General features: G+C 37.2%; 2 protein-coding genes and 1 non-coding gene across 3 annotated transcripts; 1 reads left to right on the top strand and 2 right to left on the bottom strand.

The window, feature by feature from the left end:
• LOC149020595 (universal stress protein A-like protein) lies at window positions 1–4,167 on the bottom strand. The gene is made up of 4 exons (XM_089146948.1): window positions 3,823–4,167; window positions 1,097–1,221; window positions 705–823; window positions 1–306 (listed from the first exon to the last, which is right to left on the bottom strand). Exons 1-4 carry the CDS (start codon window positions 4,016–4,018, stop codon window positions 198–200), a joined length of 549 nt encoding a protein of 182 aa, XP_089003074.1. The 5' UTR covers window positions 4,019–4,167; the 3' UTR covers window positions 1–197.
• A 2,337-nt stretch (window positions 4,168–6,504) lies between these two features.
• Window positions 6,505–6,595, top strand: LOC149020594 (small nucleolar RNA snoR1). The gene has a single exon (XR_016172678.1). It is a non-coding gene; the product is annotated as a small nucleolar RNA snoR1 (small nucleolar RNA).
• Window positions 6,596–7,239: 644 nt separating this feature from the next.
• LOC149020593 (proline-rich receptor-like protein kinase PERK13) lies at window positions 7,240–13,366 on the bottom strand. The gene is made up of 9 exons (XM_089148777.1): window positions 13,154–13,366; window positions 11,919–13,032; window positions 11,362–11,826; window positions 11,179–11,265; window positions 10,167–10,237; window positions 9,986–10,062; window positions 9,278–9,425; window positions 8,122–8,283; window positions 7,240–7,885 (listed from the first exon to the last, which is right to left on the bottom strand). Exons 2-9 carry the CDS (start codon window positions 12,898–12,900, stop codon window positions 7,622–7,624), a joined length of 2,256 nt encoding a protein of 751 aa, XP_089004903.1. The 5' UTR covers window positions 12,901–13,032; window positions 13,154–13,366; the 3' UTR covers window positions 7,240–7,621.
• Window positions 13,367–14,483: the final 1,117 nt, after the last annotated feature.

Genomic DNA, 14,483 nt, shown 5'->3' with positions numbered 1-14,483 from the left:
ATGAATATTTTGTAACTGTGTACAAGTATTTATAGAAGTATCCTATACCCTACCTATACACGTGTCTCTATAGCTTGTACATAAAAGATTTCTGTTCAGGTTTTCCATTTTTTTCTTCAAATGTATGGTTGTGTTTGTCACTTAGCCATGAAATTATGTCTGGAAACATTACAAATTTAAGCACAAATCAGGAAATGTCAATCGTCAGCTGGGTCCTCTGGGGTTTCATCCACCTTTCGTTTGATTATAACCACAGCGCAGTCAGCTTTTTCTGCACAGGATTCACTCACAGCTGCAATAAAGAACCTGGGGGAGAAAAATAAACATGGCAAACTTCTTATTACATATTTTATTTGGTTGACAAAAAGCAGCAAACAGGCGTCTTTGTTCCATGCCAATGAATCAGAAGTTTCTAGGCAAGCAACTGAGTAGATCATGTAATCAATCAAAGATTCAGAGGAAGAAGATTAATACTTAGACACTATTAAACGTTAGGGGGGAAAAACATGTGTACACATATCAAGCATTGTTCATGCATTCCATTTTTCATCTGCTAGTTCATAATTATCTTTTACAGAAAAAACAGAGGTAGAAAACCATAGATTGGATCATTAGAATGACGAATAGACATTTTTACTATTAAGAAAAAAGGAATAATAATGAATAGACATCAGGATTGCAAATAAACGAAACTCCAGACATACTGTTGAAACTGGCCTAGCCCACGACTTCCTAGAACCAGAAGATCAGGCCGAACTCGCTTCACCTCATGGCAGAGCACTTCCACTGGATGACCTTTCTTTATCCATGCTTCACAAGAAACCTAGAAACAGTTCCAGGAAACTGGAGAATAAAACAAAAGGCTAAAACAATAGAATGCCCTACAATCCCATCAAGCCATGGAAAATCACTTCCTTGGGATCACCTTCTGTTGAACCAGGCACCAAAAAGAACTTCTAAACAGCTCCAGGGTATTGGGAAATGAAATCAATAGCATAAAATCATTGCAAATCCAAAAAGTTTAATTAACACAAGTAGATATAAGTCAAAGAATGACAAATCAGCATCTAAGCGCTGGATTAAATTTTTCCAATACCCCAATTTCATGAGATCTCCCAACAAAGTACTCTAGTAAGTGAAGCCCTCTTTTCTTGTCTCTATGTTTCATGTTCTGGAAATCTCCAGGTGACGCATACAAGCTGCTGTCCATGTCATTAAACCCTAGCACAAACATAACCAATATACTGTTAACTAGTCATTCTTTTGAATAATCATTTTAATTGCATATGTGAGAACAAGCTCAAACAATTCTTCCAATATAGCATGACTAGAAAACAAATAGTTAGGAAATATATAATAACAAATCATTACTAACAAATGAATTTTTTTGAAAAGGGAACTGTACATTATGGAGAATCTTTATTCAATTTACTGAAAACTAAGTTCATCATTTAAAAGCACAAATAAATGAACAGCAAAGGAGAAAGGACAAAGCTACAGGCAATAGAAAACCAATATGTCTAAATATGATTTCACAGAACAATAGTGCCTTAGATGGGCGAGGTTGCAGTGAGGAAAACCAGGAACAGAATATTCATAAACTTACCATGACCAAGCTGACAACCAAAATTTATTTATGAAGTGGTGGATCATACATGTCAATCTAGATTTTGCACCCTTAATAAAAATAGGCACGTAAAAGGATCATGTTAGCACAAAAAGCGAATGGTGCTTTTTCTTTTCTTTTCTTTTCTTTTCTTTTTCTCTGGCAACCTCAAGATCAAGGGTTTGACAAAGCCTCCATACCAGGAAACATAAAGAGAAAAGCAAAAATCACCTAGTTATAGTGATCTTCGCCATCATGTTCACCAAGAACAGGAAATGCCGTGATTCAAAGCGTTTCCCAAGTTTTGATACGATAGTGATGATGCTTCCATGAAGCACATTTAACTTTAATTAAAAATGCATTTCCTGCTGTTTACCACAATCAGGTGACATGGCATAAAGAGGAACTTGAAGTGCTTCCGGGTCAGACCTAATTAGCCAAACAAACAGGGCATCCACCATTGGTAGGTTTAACCTTTTGAGAATTAGCAAGTTACGTTTTAGCTGTCAAGTGTAAAGCATAAACCCAATCAAAGATCATAAACGAACAAACTCTTCCTCATTGGGAGACCTGGGATAGCATTGACAGAGGAAGATCACGACCATGCATTGCATCAGCAGTATGGACACATCCCAAAGTCAGACCCGATATCAGATTTGATGATCCTACCATGAGTTAGGTTCCTAAGTCCTAGCACACTTCACTACTCCAATTATCTTATCAGTCAATTTGGAGAAAAACGCCACTAACTTGTAACACCAAATTGGCGAAGAATCTATCTGGTTTCCTCATTTGAATAAGCATGGAGTGCTCAGATGTTCCAAAACCTTACTGTCAAACTACAAAATTGTAACTAAACATTGAAAGCTCAAATAAAAAACACATAGAACATGAACCCAGAGTACTGATTAAGTTAAGCTGTATGCTGGTAAATAATCTTGTCCAAATATAGTATCCTATATCATTAATGGTAACAGCCTTACGACCACAACTAGATACATTCTTAGAATAATTAACAGCATTCTGAACTGAATCGTGTGATCTGGGAAATGCTAGCAGTACTGCAACTAGATTTCATATAGATGGGCTCAACAATCAGTCAATGATCTGAAACTAATCTAAGACCTCAAATGAATTGGATGCCAGAAACAGAGTGGTAAAGATACCCTTAAGCAACATATCTGCTGAACACAACAAAACCCCACAAAGAGTAACTAACCAAAGTAAACGGGTCAGGATATCTGCTAAATCCAATGGTGTTGATTTGGGGATGGGAAAAGAATCATGTATGTGAGTGCGTGAGGCTTCTGTCATTATGGGGTCCAGTGAGGATCGTGATGTATGCAGCTTCATCAACCATATCACAAAGAGGATTTTGCAAGATTTTTGGAAATAGGAATGGAACTCTATCACTATGAGACACTATTGAGAGGGAGCGCCAGAAAGATAAAACACTCATAGAATTAGATTAGAGAGACGAAAGACACATTTCAGTTCCGAACCCAGATTTTACTAAGACCAATATAGAGAAGCCCCATACCCAGAAATATGATGTACTATTCCCAACCCTTAAACAACGACCGAGCAAGGTGGCAAACATACAATTTGGCTACCACATTTATAGATCCTACTATCTACCAATCTCATCTGGGGCCAATTAAGCCTTATCCATAAGATCCTGATCAGTTGGAGTATGCACTTTCTTATGGGACATGCTTATGAACCTGGCACTTTGCAAGAATAGTGGGATTGAGACTGCAACTTTCAGTATTTGCTGCATTGGAATATCCACAGAGTTATCTCGAAGAACCACACCTTTCTTCCCTGATAGTTTTTGCTATTATCGGTAGTCATTAAAAAATAATCTCAGTCTTGGCATACAGGAAGTCTAGCCCTATAGATGGCACCACTGCTAAATGATGCTGAAGATAAAGAATCATCCGTAAACGGGTTGAAATATCTCTTAACTCATTCCAGTGGGGGAAATGGGCAAGTTCACAGTGAAGTGAGGATCTAATTGATTGTTTGTGAATTTATTCCATACAAATTGTAATTCGCGTATGCCGTACAGGCTCAAGAATTCTGAAGAGAGACATACAACAAGATCAAAAGGAAAGACAAAGAAAAGAAACGGAAAGAACAAAAAATAACACAGTGAAACGAAGAAATATGAATAACAAAGAAAGAAAATCAAAGTGAAAGATCACCATCTTTACCAAGATCTTCATCTTTATCAAGAACTTCAACGTGAATGAAGAGGAGCTTGAAGCCGGCGGTGTTGGAGCGAATGATCTTCTGGAGAGTCCATTCATATGCACCGCGGCTGCTAATGGAGGCATGAGGGTATCCTTCGATTGATGATTGGTTCACTGCTACCATTATTCGAGTTGGTTCCGATTCCGTTCCTGCCATTGATGACCTCGTTGTTCTCCCTCTCTCTTTCTCGTGATCTTGTTCTTGACCAATTGATCGATTGATCGAAACTTCTGGACTCTCGAAACTCTCCCGCCTTCTTTCTACTACCACAGTTGCTAAAATGCGCCCGACAGATGTAGCTTGAAATCACGCGCCTGTTTTTTGTTCTGTCGTAATGATATCGGGTATTTATCAGTCCACTTCCTAGTCAGCAAATGGCCCTCCTTGATAAGAATAATACAAATACATTTATTAATAGCTGTATTAAACTTATAATTAAAAAAAAATGATCTCTTCCCATAAATTAGCCATTCACTTATAGGCTCTCTTTTGGTATCGATTATCATTATCAATTATAAAAATTTTTCATTATTTTAAATGGTTTGGAATCTATTATTATTTTTATTTTTATTTTATTTAAATAATAGAAAAGTCTTTAAAATTCATAATAAACTTTTTATCGGTTATGAATTATAGTGAGAATTTCATCATCTTCATTTATGCAAATATTTACTTAATTTTTTATAAGTAAAATGAGGGTAAATAGGCATATAGAGAACGAGAGCTGATAAAGAGCCTTAATGTCCAATTCGATTTCTAAGCTTAATCGTATTGGTTTTCTTATTAATTGGCATACTAATTGAATTTTTTTTTTTTTTTAAACAGAAATAAATAAATAATAATAAATATAACTCAAAAATATTATGAAAATCACTATTCCTTATATATCTATTCATGGAACTCATACGTAATTGACTCATTTTTTTTTTTTTCTTTTATTATGTTTTTTCTTCACCAACAAGTTATAACACTCAAGAGTCAAGACCTACAACTTAGTTATTGTCAATCTCCATCTTCGTTCATAAGTAACGTATTTTCTATTTCATAAACCATATATATAATGTCTAAGATTTTCACTTTATACCATAAAAATTTATTGATAATCTTTTTTTATTAGTGCTTAAAAAAAAAAAAGATTATGAACATATATAATGTCTAAGATTTTCATTTTACACCATCAATATATATAATGGATTCAAACTTGGAATCCAACTTAACCTATAAGTCCTACAATACATGTTTGAGATGTAGAGATTATATTATTTTTATTCTCATGATGTTGGCACTCTAATTTGCAATAGGTACTTTGAGTTAACTACCCAATATATGCAATACTTCTTTCACATATGGTTGTGAGAAAAAATAAAATAAAATTTATATAGTCAAATTTCCTTTTTTTTTATTTTAAAATATAATGTTTTTGTAGGCTTAAAAGGTTATGTTATCACCTGATAAATGATTTTTGTGTCCCCTTGCTTTAAACAATGTTTTTGGGTTTTAACAAGTTATATGACAATTGTTTTTTTTTTTTTAATGTATTTTTTATTGTTTATTTTAAATGTAAAGAGAAACAGAATGAAAAATAATATCACGTTGATTTAACGGTAAGCAATGTTTTGGGTTTAACAGTAATGCAGTGGTTTTTTTTTTAATATTTTTTTGTTTATTTTAAATGTAAAGAAAAAGAATGAAAAATAATATCACATTGATTTTAATTGTCTATTTTTTTTTGTATAGAAGGTTGTTTTTGTTTACGGAGGCATAAAAAATTTGAATTAATTGTAAAAAAACTCAATTTGTCATGGACAAACCCTCCCCCTCTTCCGTATTTTTGTTTCAGAACTTGTTCAAATTTGATCATATTAAAACACATATTATAACGTAAGATATGACTATTGTACATGACTTATTGAAAATGTACGATTTACCATATTGACGGCATATCTGTTCCTGAAGTTTCTACCCTATTGGTAACGAGGACTTCTTTATTGCCATCAATGTGCCGTACATATCCATGCACTTGGGCGGCTGAAATTTCTTCCGATGGTCGAAATTCAACGGTCGAGATCGAACTCCATCAAATTTAGGAATTTTCTTGATCCGGACTTGGGATCAGGAAAAATTTTTTTTTCAGAAACAAACCATCAAATTTAGCTGATTTGATTGCCTGGGATTGGAAACGGTCGAACCAAATCTGGTCCACTTATGTGTTTCATGATTTGATCGGGTTGGCATTCTCGTCAAATTAGGAATAGAATTTTGATTGGGCGGGCCGACAATTTGAAGGCCCATCAATTCTGTGAAACCTTTTAGGTTAAACCCAGTGAAATCAATGTTTGACCTCTATATAGGCTTACCAGAGCAACCAGACGATAAACCCTAATGGCCCAAAACCTTATAAATAGAGGGTGAAGAAGGATTTTGAAGAAAGCCTCAGCCATCGAGCGGTGTACGATTTCAGCGTTCATTCGTTAATCTCTTCTTCTCAATGATTTTTATTTGATTGTTTCAGTTGCGGCGAATAAGTCCGTAAAACCCTAATGGCCAAAGCTTCAGCTGTTGGGCAGTTTACGATTTTATTGTTTTTTTTTCTATGATCTGTTTTTATTCATGATTTTTATTTGATTGATTCTTTGAATCGTGGCGAAGATGAAGAGTGCTTATTCTGACACCTCTTGTATGAGAAGAGCTTTAATGGTTCTTCTTTGAGCAAAGTTAGCAACTCTCTGAGCCCCTCCCAATGCTTTTTTGAACCTGTAAAGAATCATCATTCGTTTGTTTTTGTTTAGCTTCTGATTTTTTTCTTATTAATTTATAAGCTACCATATCTTTCGACGTTTTTCTATTTTTGGTATATCTTCCTTCATTCCTCAAAAACAGCTGAATCAGAAAATTCCAAATTACAAGGCTTGGCAATCTAAGGATTAGATAAAGGCCAGTCGATCCTACTCGGCAAGGAAGCTGCCAGCGTTCGATGTTTTGAAAAATCTTCTCTGCATTTTCTTTCCGAGATTGCCGTTTTTATGAATTTTAACCATTTAGGTTCGATTTGAAATATTGATTGAAAAAAATCTTGGTTGTTATTGAAGTTCAATGAAGCAGGAGTAGTTGCAGGAATCGAAGTTGTTGCTAGTGATTCGGGGACGAAAGCAGCCTGTTCTGAATCCTGTGTTTGAAAAAAATCTGCCAGATCCAGATCCAGATCCAAATGGGTTGAAAATTTATCGAAGATTTTAGGTCAAATTTTGACAAAATCTCGGGGTTTCGTTTCGGTAACCGCCGAACCACCAAGTATCGGCTGAAAATCGCACGTTGCTCATAGGTGGAAACACACGTTCCTTGTCACAAATTTCTCAAGACAACAAATGAAAGGGGAATTAAAATAAGTAAATAAAAATAAAACAATTTTGTCTGCTTCACTAAACAATTAGAACTTCAATGTTTATAAAATGACAACAAATCAGTTATAAATAATAAAATTTCATAAATCACTCAATCAGCTTCTCGCCCTACCTCACAAGATCTGGAGAAAATAACCCCTGCACCAATGAGCACTGGTTGTGAACATCCAACATGATGAGATGAAGATTGAGGCTTCAAATGATTTCTTGCTTCCAAGGAACATCTAAAATCAAACGCTGATGGATTTACCAACTCCTTGAAATGCAGTACAACTTGGCCAGGGTACATTGGAAGAATAATCCAAAGAATTTAACTGTAGGCTTTGTTGGGACTTCGCTCGCTAACCATTTCATCTGTTCATTTCCTGATTCTACCAACACCAGAGAACTCAGTTGAACCATTTTGACTCCATGAACTCTGGGATCTCAGTGGTACCTCTCTGGAGTTGTTTTCCCCACTGTATATGCTGCTAAACTCAGAGCTATCACCGCTACCAAATGCCGTCCTACGGAACCTCTGAATTTCAGAGTCAGGTCCAGATTCATAGATTGTGCTCTGACCAAATTTCACACCATTGGAGAGATCTACCATGTCACTCTCAATATCCAATGCTCTCGCAACCTGAAAGAACGATGCAAATTAAGGTTTTTCAACCAATGCATTAAAACCCAAATGCTCACATAGGCCCAAGGAAGAGCAGAACATATAAGGAAAACAAGTAACATACATGACCACCTCTGTTTGTTCAAACTTACTGGATTTAATCTTATATTTATCATTGTCTATCCCACTCATGGATTTCCAGGGAAAAGAGAAACATATTGCCTAAGTAAAATACAGTGGATTTCTTTAATCACCTGCACCATACGGGGTCTCTTTTGAGCAGAATGGCGAACACAAGCAGCAGCTGTCTCAATCAGTCTAAACATCTCGCTCTCCACGTATCTCTTTTCAAGCCTTGGATCTGCTATCTCTTCAAAATTTCCAGTCTCAATGGCATCGTTCAACAGTGGTCTTGCCTGCCAAAATCATTATTACAAATATTCAGACTTCAGAGGAAGCAAAGTAGAACTTTAAGGAAATGTTCAAGTATTTCAAAAACTCAACCAAGTAGGTGCTGAATGATATTTAACAAAAATTCAAGACAGGAATAACTAGTTTATACTTTCAACAATCAAAGATTTAGCATGATTGGACTTGCTAATATGTATGCTTTACTTGCTTAAGAATAGAAGTTCTTATCCCATAGTAGATTGTGCCATGCTTCTTCCTGGACTCCATGGCTGCTACATGGAATCTTTCAGCAAAAATTTATATGAACAAGACTTTGAGTAACCGGATTTCATGTCTTGGAATGAAATATAACAGGTGAATCTACCTTATACATACAAAACACTGTAGAAATGTGGGAAGACATTACAACTATACAGAGGAAACTTTGATCAAAACTTCTACAGCCCTCCAGATGTTTGGCATGGGAATCAATTTCAATCTCCCTATTGCTTCAGTTTCAGTTCAGGGAAGGAAGACATGATTTTATTGTACGGGGTAACACAACACATATTTTCAGGCAAAATTTTAGTGAGTAAGAAGTAAGAAGTACTTAAATCATGCTTAGACATATGAGATAAACCAGAATTATCATCTGCAAGTGTAACATTTGCATAAGATGATGGAGACACTAATCAGGTTAATTTCCTTCTAAGAAATCGTGATGCCAAAAGGGAATGATTCAATGAAAAGTATCCAGGTTCCTTGTCATAGTTCTTTAAAATCAGACAGAAGCGGAATGATATGTGCTTCGCAATCCTGGATATGTTCCATTTTTCATTCCCAAAGGGAAAAAGCAACATTTTAACTAGAAAAAAGTTTCAAAACCTAACAGCAACAAACTCAGCCTTATACCAACTTAACAGGGTTGGCTACAGAGATGCAAACCAAACAAAGTAGATGGAAAAGAATGGTGAAAGATGAAACTAAGAAAAATGATATGTTAAATGTGTTTGTGCATACCCATTCAACCAAACTTTCGTCACCCAAAGGCTGACTTGCATCAACAGGTTTACGCCCTGTCACAATCTCTAGAAGCACAACTCCAAATGAGAACACATCAGATCTATCTGTCAATTTTCCACTTGAAGCATACTCTGGTGCCATGTACCTGAAAGACATTTTTTGGGAGTAAGTGTACCAGAAGCCACTTTTTTGAACATTGTAACAAGCTACCAACCTCATGGATCTGTTTAAGCAATAATCGAGATGAAACAGAAAAGAGAAGGATTTATAAGCATAATTAACATCAATTAGATTAATATCAGAAAGCATGATCTTTCATTTCATAGGTCTCACCTTGGAGATTTTCCTAGTTAAAACCTTTCTGAATGATTTTAAGCATTTGATCCATGGATTCTTGTGAAGGCAGTTCAACACTGACATGCTCACCGCCCAAAAGAATGTCATACACTGGTTGCTGCAACTATCTGATGAGCTTGGAATTTTGATATATTAAAACTCCAGGTGAGATCTATCTTAAGGGTGGGTCTTTTATCCCTTTGCATGTGTGTCATATGCCACAGCATTCTACACTCTTATGTTATTTTCCATTATAAAATCAGAATGTAGCTTTACCATCAAAAAGTACTTCTAGGAAAAATTATATTAAAAAAAAAAATAATAATAATAATAATAATAATAATAATAATAAAAAAATCTGTAACCTACCCAAATGTCCCCATAACACGAGTTGATACGTGGGTGTTTATATCATTTGTCAATTTCGCAAGCCCAAAGTCAGCAACCTGCATTTTCAATAGTTTTTTACTAGAATGTATAAACTGAAAGTCAAGACACCAACATGTTACAAATATTATTAGAAAAATATGACCCAGCAAAATATGCATGCCTGTGCTTCAAAAGAATCATCCATCAGTATGTTTGCTGATTTGATGTCCCTGTGGATGATTTTTGGATGACCTGCATAAAAATAGGACAAGCAGAGTAAGTAATCAACATAGCAGGTTGCATGGACATCAAGATATGGTTAAGTGGCTAAATAAAATCCAAATTCATAACCCCAAAGGATAGCCCGCCCACCCCCCACCCCCCCATAAAAAAAAAAGAACCATGATAGGGGGGAAAAGAATCACTATCATTGTCAGCTCTGGAAAATAAATCCTAAAAGACTCAGGACACAGAAATATAGATAAAGTTGGATATACTCGACGAATCCATCCCCCCTAAACTAACAAAGGTGCGTATTTCACAGTGGCCTTAGTCACGAAAATCATGTTTATCACAATTAAATTCATCTGTATATCATCTGGCAGCTTGAACCTTATAATAATTGATGAGTTGAACTCACAGTTTCAAAAATCAGAACAGAATTGAGGAAATCAGAAGATTTTACTCAGCCAATTCTTAAGGGATGATTAAAATTGGAATCGGAGACCAATGCCTTACCCTATTTCAAGTTTTCAAACCTTGGTTGAACTAGTGACAGTTCCTGATTGAAACCCAAATTGGTGATCTGTTGGCCACATCTGAGGTATAGACGTTGAAATAAAGTAATATCTATTATTATAAAACCTATAACAACAGCAACAACCAATAAGCCTTTGTCCCAACTAAATGGTGTGCTACATGGATTCTTGCCTTTCAATAAGCTTTGTTTGAGGCCATACTAGATAAAAGGTCTAAGCTATGCATATTCTTTTCTCACCACTTCTCTTAAAGTTACCTTAAGTCTGGCCCTAGTTCTTCTACTTCCTTCAATATGGATTAAACCTAAAACCTTGAAAAAGATGTGTACAGGGCATTTCCTTATGTTCTTATGATATGAAAATATAGAGCATCCTTATAAAACAGGACAAGTACTATAACAAGTGAGGGTGAATTTTGGCAATGGGATCACTCACAATCTTCATGAAGATAAGCCAATCCTCGAGCAGCACCAAGAGCAATTTTAACTCTTTTGGACCATTCCATCGCAGCCAACCCCTTTCCTGAAAAACATGCATTGATGTTAAATTCATTAGCCAAATTCAACACCATATGGATCAAGAAAAGCAAGTTAGATGTTTGTATTCAGTATCAATCACCATGCAAATGATGTTCAAGGGTATTATTTGGAACAAATTCGTAGACAAGCAGTCTATGATGATCAGCAATGCAATAGCCCACCAAAGAGACCAAATGCCGATGGTGAACGCGGCTAATGATGTCAACTTCTGCTTGGAATTCCCTCTCCCCTTGTCCACTACCAGCCTTGAGCTGTTTCACTGCCACTATTCTCCCATCTGGCAGCCAACCCTTGTAAACACATCCAAACCCACCCTCACCAAGAATATTTTGCCGAGAAAACCCATTTGTTATTTCCATTAGCTCATCATAGCTGAAATATTTAGTACCCACGATACCCGCATCTGGCTGAGGACTATACCCTTTTGGGCTTCCAAAGCTATTTCCAGTTTGAGAATGAGACCCCGTGAAATTTCCGCCATAGTATGGTTCTGTTTGTCCAGGTGGCCCCCCTGAATTCGGGTAGGAGTGATAGTAATACCCATCTACAACAAAAATACTTGAAATTAGACCATCAAAATGCTGAATGATTGGGGGGTGGGGGGGAGAGAGAACTTAAATTGGCCAGCTACTGTACCTGGTCCAGAGAAGTGACTTGGTGAAGATTTATATCCGGGTACAAAAGCCTCTTGTCTCTTTTTCTTCCTCCTTGCCACAAATAAAATGGCAACAAAGGCAACAATCATCACTCCTGCAACTGTAATTCCAATGGCAGGACCATGTCCAGAAGTAGAAGAGGGACTTGAGCTTGACGAGGTGCTGGATTGAGAACTGGTGGTGGATGAGGGAGGGGATAAAGTTGGTGTTTTCGTTGATGTAGAGGGTGAGGCATTTGAGGGAGTGGGATTTTGGGTTGATGTTCCAGGAGTTTGAGGAGATGGGACAACATTGGTTGGGGTTTCAGCTGAAGGAGGGGAGGTTGATTTTGCTGGTGGTGATCCCGACTTTCCTGGCGGAGGAGGACTTTGACTAGCAGAGGGAGTTGGTATGGATCCTGTAGGAGAATTAGGTGGAGGAGGAGGAGATGCAGATGAATCGGGGGAACCGGGAGGAGGAGGGGAGTTATTAGAGGAAGCTGGAGGAGGGTGAGAAGATTTCGGTGGAGGGGAGTAATTAGGGGAAGCTGGAGGAGGGTGAGAAGATTTCGGTGCGGGAGGAGATTGCACTGGTGAAGTAGAAGAACCCCCTGGTGGTGAAGGATTTGAGGATGGAGGTGGAGACTTTGAAGAGCCTGAACCTGCTGGAGGGGGCGATGCTGGTGGATTTCCACTCGGTGGCGATTTTGGTGGTGGAGAACTAGAATCCGACGATGGCGGAGGAGGTGCAGGAGGGGAACTGGCCGGTGGGCTAGATGCCGGAGGTGGAGACAATGGAGAGCTAGGTGGTGGGGGGCTGGTGTTCGAAGTTGCCGGTGGCGGAGATTTTTGTCCCTGGCTGGGTGGTGGTGACCCCTGCGGCGGAGCAGGAGGTTGAGCACTAGGTGGCGGAGAGTTCTGATCGGAAGGAGAAGGAGGAGACTCTTGAGGTGAGGAACCCGACGATTGTGTAGAGTTCGACATTGTCTTTGGCTTTTCCGATCTACCTCTTCTTAAAATTTCCCCCTCCCTTCCAACATCTCTCTAAATCTTTCCTCTCTTGTTTGTTCTCTCTCAATCTCCAAATGGATTTACTTACAAAACGAACCAGAAGCCCTGACAAACAATAATGTAGCTAATTCCTTGGCTAGAAGAGCATCAACAATCAAATGCACGAATGATTTTTATTCTAAAAACTGAACTTTGATCGCTCAAAGTAAAGATAAAGAATCAGAACCTCGTCCAAGTAGAAAGAGCTTTGATTTCCCCGATCTTCATCAACCAAATTTTCTCTAGATATTCATTCATTCAGAAGTTCACTTAAAAGGTTCCCAAAATCTTCCCTGAAAAGAAAATTCTGGGGGTTGGAGGAAGGTCAACCTTCTTCAGACCCTGTAGATCTACCTCTTACATTCACTGTTAACAACCCACAAACTCTTTTCTGTTCTCATTTTCTAAATCTAGTTAATGATATTCAGAAACCCAAACCGCTCTTCTTCTTCTTTTAAAAATCATTTCTTCCTCAATTCTCGGTTTACCGCCCAAAACAGCCAGGCTCAAAACTTCCACGCTTTTCTTTTTTTGGGATATAATAAACGTGGCTCTTTCTGATTCATCCACGTAAGCACATAACGTCACGTCGGAGAATCTGACGGTCTCCGTATATGCCCGCCTGGCGTCGGTTGGAATTTCGCGCTCTTATTTTTTTCTTCTTTCATCGATTATTACATGAAGCTGAACCGTTAGACATTTGAACCGTTAAGACCCGCGCTTCTAACGAGAAAGAGAAAATTTTAGGGGTCAAATGACTAAACTAACCTTGATGCCTTCGGCTACAAAGATGCCGTACAATAATCGTATTCGGGAATTTCATAGCGACAATAACGTCCTTTCGACTCTGGTGGGCCATGTTTGGATGCACAATTGAAAGATCATCCATGCACGATTTGATAAAAAATTATATTTTATGTTTCGATTTTTTTTTTCGGGTGACATTCTCGTTGGATTAATTTGCTTTTTAATATTTTTTAATTCTATAATGCAGGCCAAACGTGGGAAGCAAATTTGAAAATTCAAAATTGAAATGGATTTTTTTTTCTCGAAAAATGGAGATTTATAATAAGAAAAAAATGAACAAAATCAAAAGGTCATTCATTAAATTAAAGCTTGCATGCTAGCACGTAAACGGTGAACTGTCAACCACTATTCAAAAAAAAATGGTCAACCTAAACCCAATCAAATCCACCGAGAGATCCAACCTTATTGAATTAAGGAATAAAAGTTTGGTTTGCATAAATGACAAATTACAAAGAAGGAATAATCAAACATTTACAATTACAAAGATCCTACTAGGTCAGAGTGACCCAGTCGAATGGTTTTTAAGAGATAGAAATATTTTGAGCCAAATTAACGAGCCATGGTTGAGTTGTGAGGCACTTAAACTTTGTTATTTGGATACAGTCGATTTGTATAGCAAGTTGGATTAATTTGGTTGCGGTAGATACAAGTCAAGCCTTCCTAGTAATTGGGATCAAATCTTCCAGTAGGGGTAGTTACTCAAAAGTATA

This window comes from Hakea prostrata, chromosome 3 (assembly GCF_041222555.1).
Source record: "Hakea prostrata isolate BN-2017 chromosome 3, UWA_Hpros_2, whole genome shotgun sequence".
Taxonomy (NCBI): domain Eukaryota; kingdom Viridiplantae; phylum Streptophyta; class Magnoliopsida; order Proteales; family Proteaceae; genus Hakea; species Hakea prostrata.
The sequence above is the reverse complement of the archived record's forward strand: the minus strand, read 5'-3'. Positions and strand labels throughout refer to the sequence as shown.

Excerpts from the sequence above, each read along its gene's own strand:
- LOC149020595 (XM_089146948.1), bottom strand. The coding sequence starts at position 4,018 with ATGGCAGGAACGGAATCGGAACCAACTCGAATAATGGTAGCAGTGAAC. Across the intron at positions 1,222-3,822 it reads TGATAAAGATGAAGATCTTG|GGTTTAATGACATGGACAGC; the intron begins GTAAAGATGGTG and ends TGTTTGTGCTAG. Across the intron at positions 824-1,096 it reads GGAGATCTCATGAAATTGGG|GTTTCTTGTGAAGCATGGAT; the intron begins GTATTGGAAAAA and ends AACTGTTTCTAG.
- LOC149020593 (XM_089148777.1), bottom strand. The coding sequence starts at position 12,900 with ATGTCGAACTCTACACAATCGTCGGGTTCCTCACCTCAAGAGTCTCCT. Across the intron at positions 11,827-11,918 it reads AAGTCACTTCTCTGGACCAG|ATGGGTATTACTATCACTCC; the intron begins GTACAGTAGCTG and ends TTTTTGTTGTAG. Across the intron at positions 11,266-11,361 it reads CCTTGAACATCATTTGCATG|GAAAGGGGTTGGCTGCGATG; the intron begins GTGATTGATACT and ends CATGTTTTTCAG.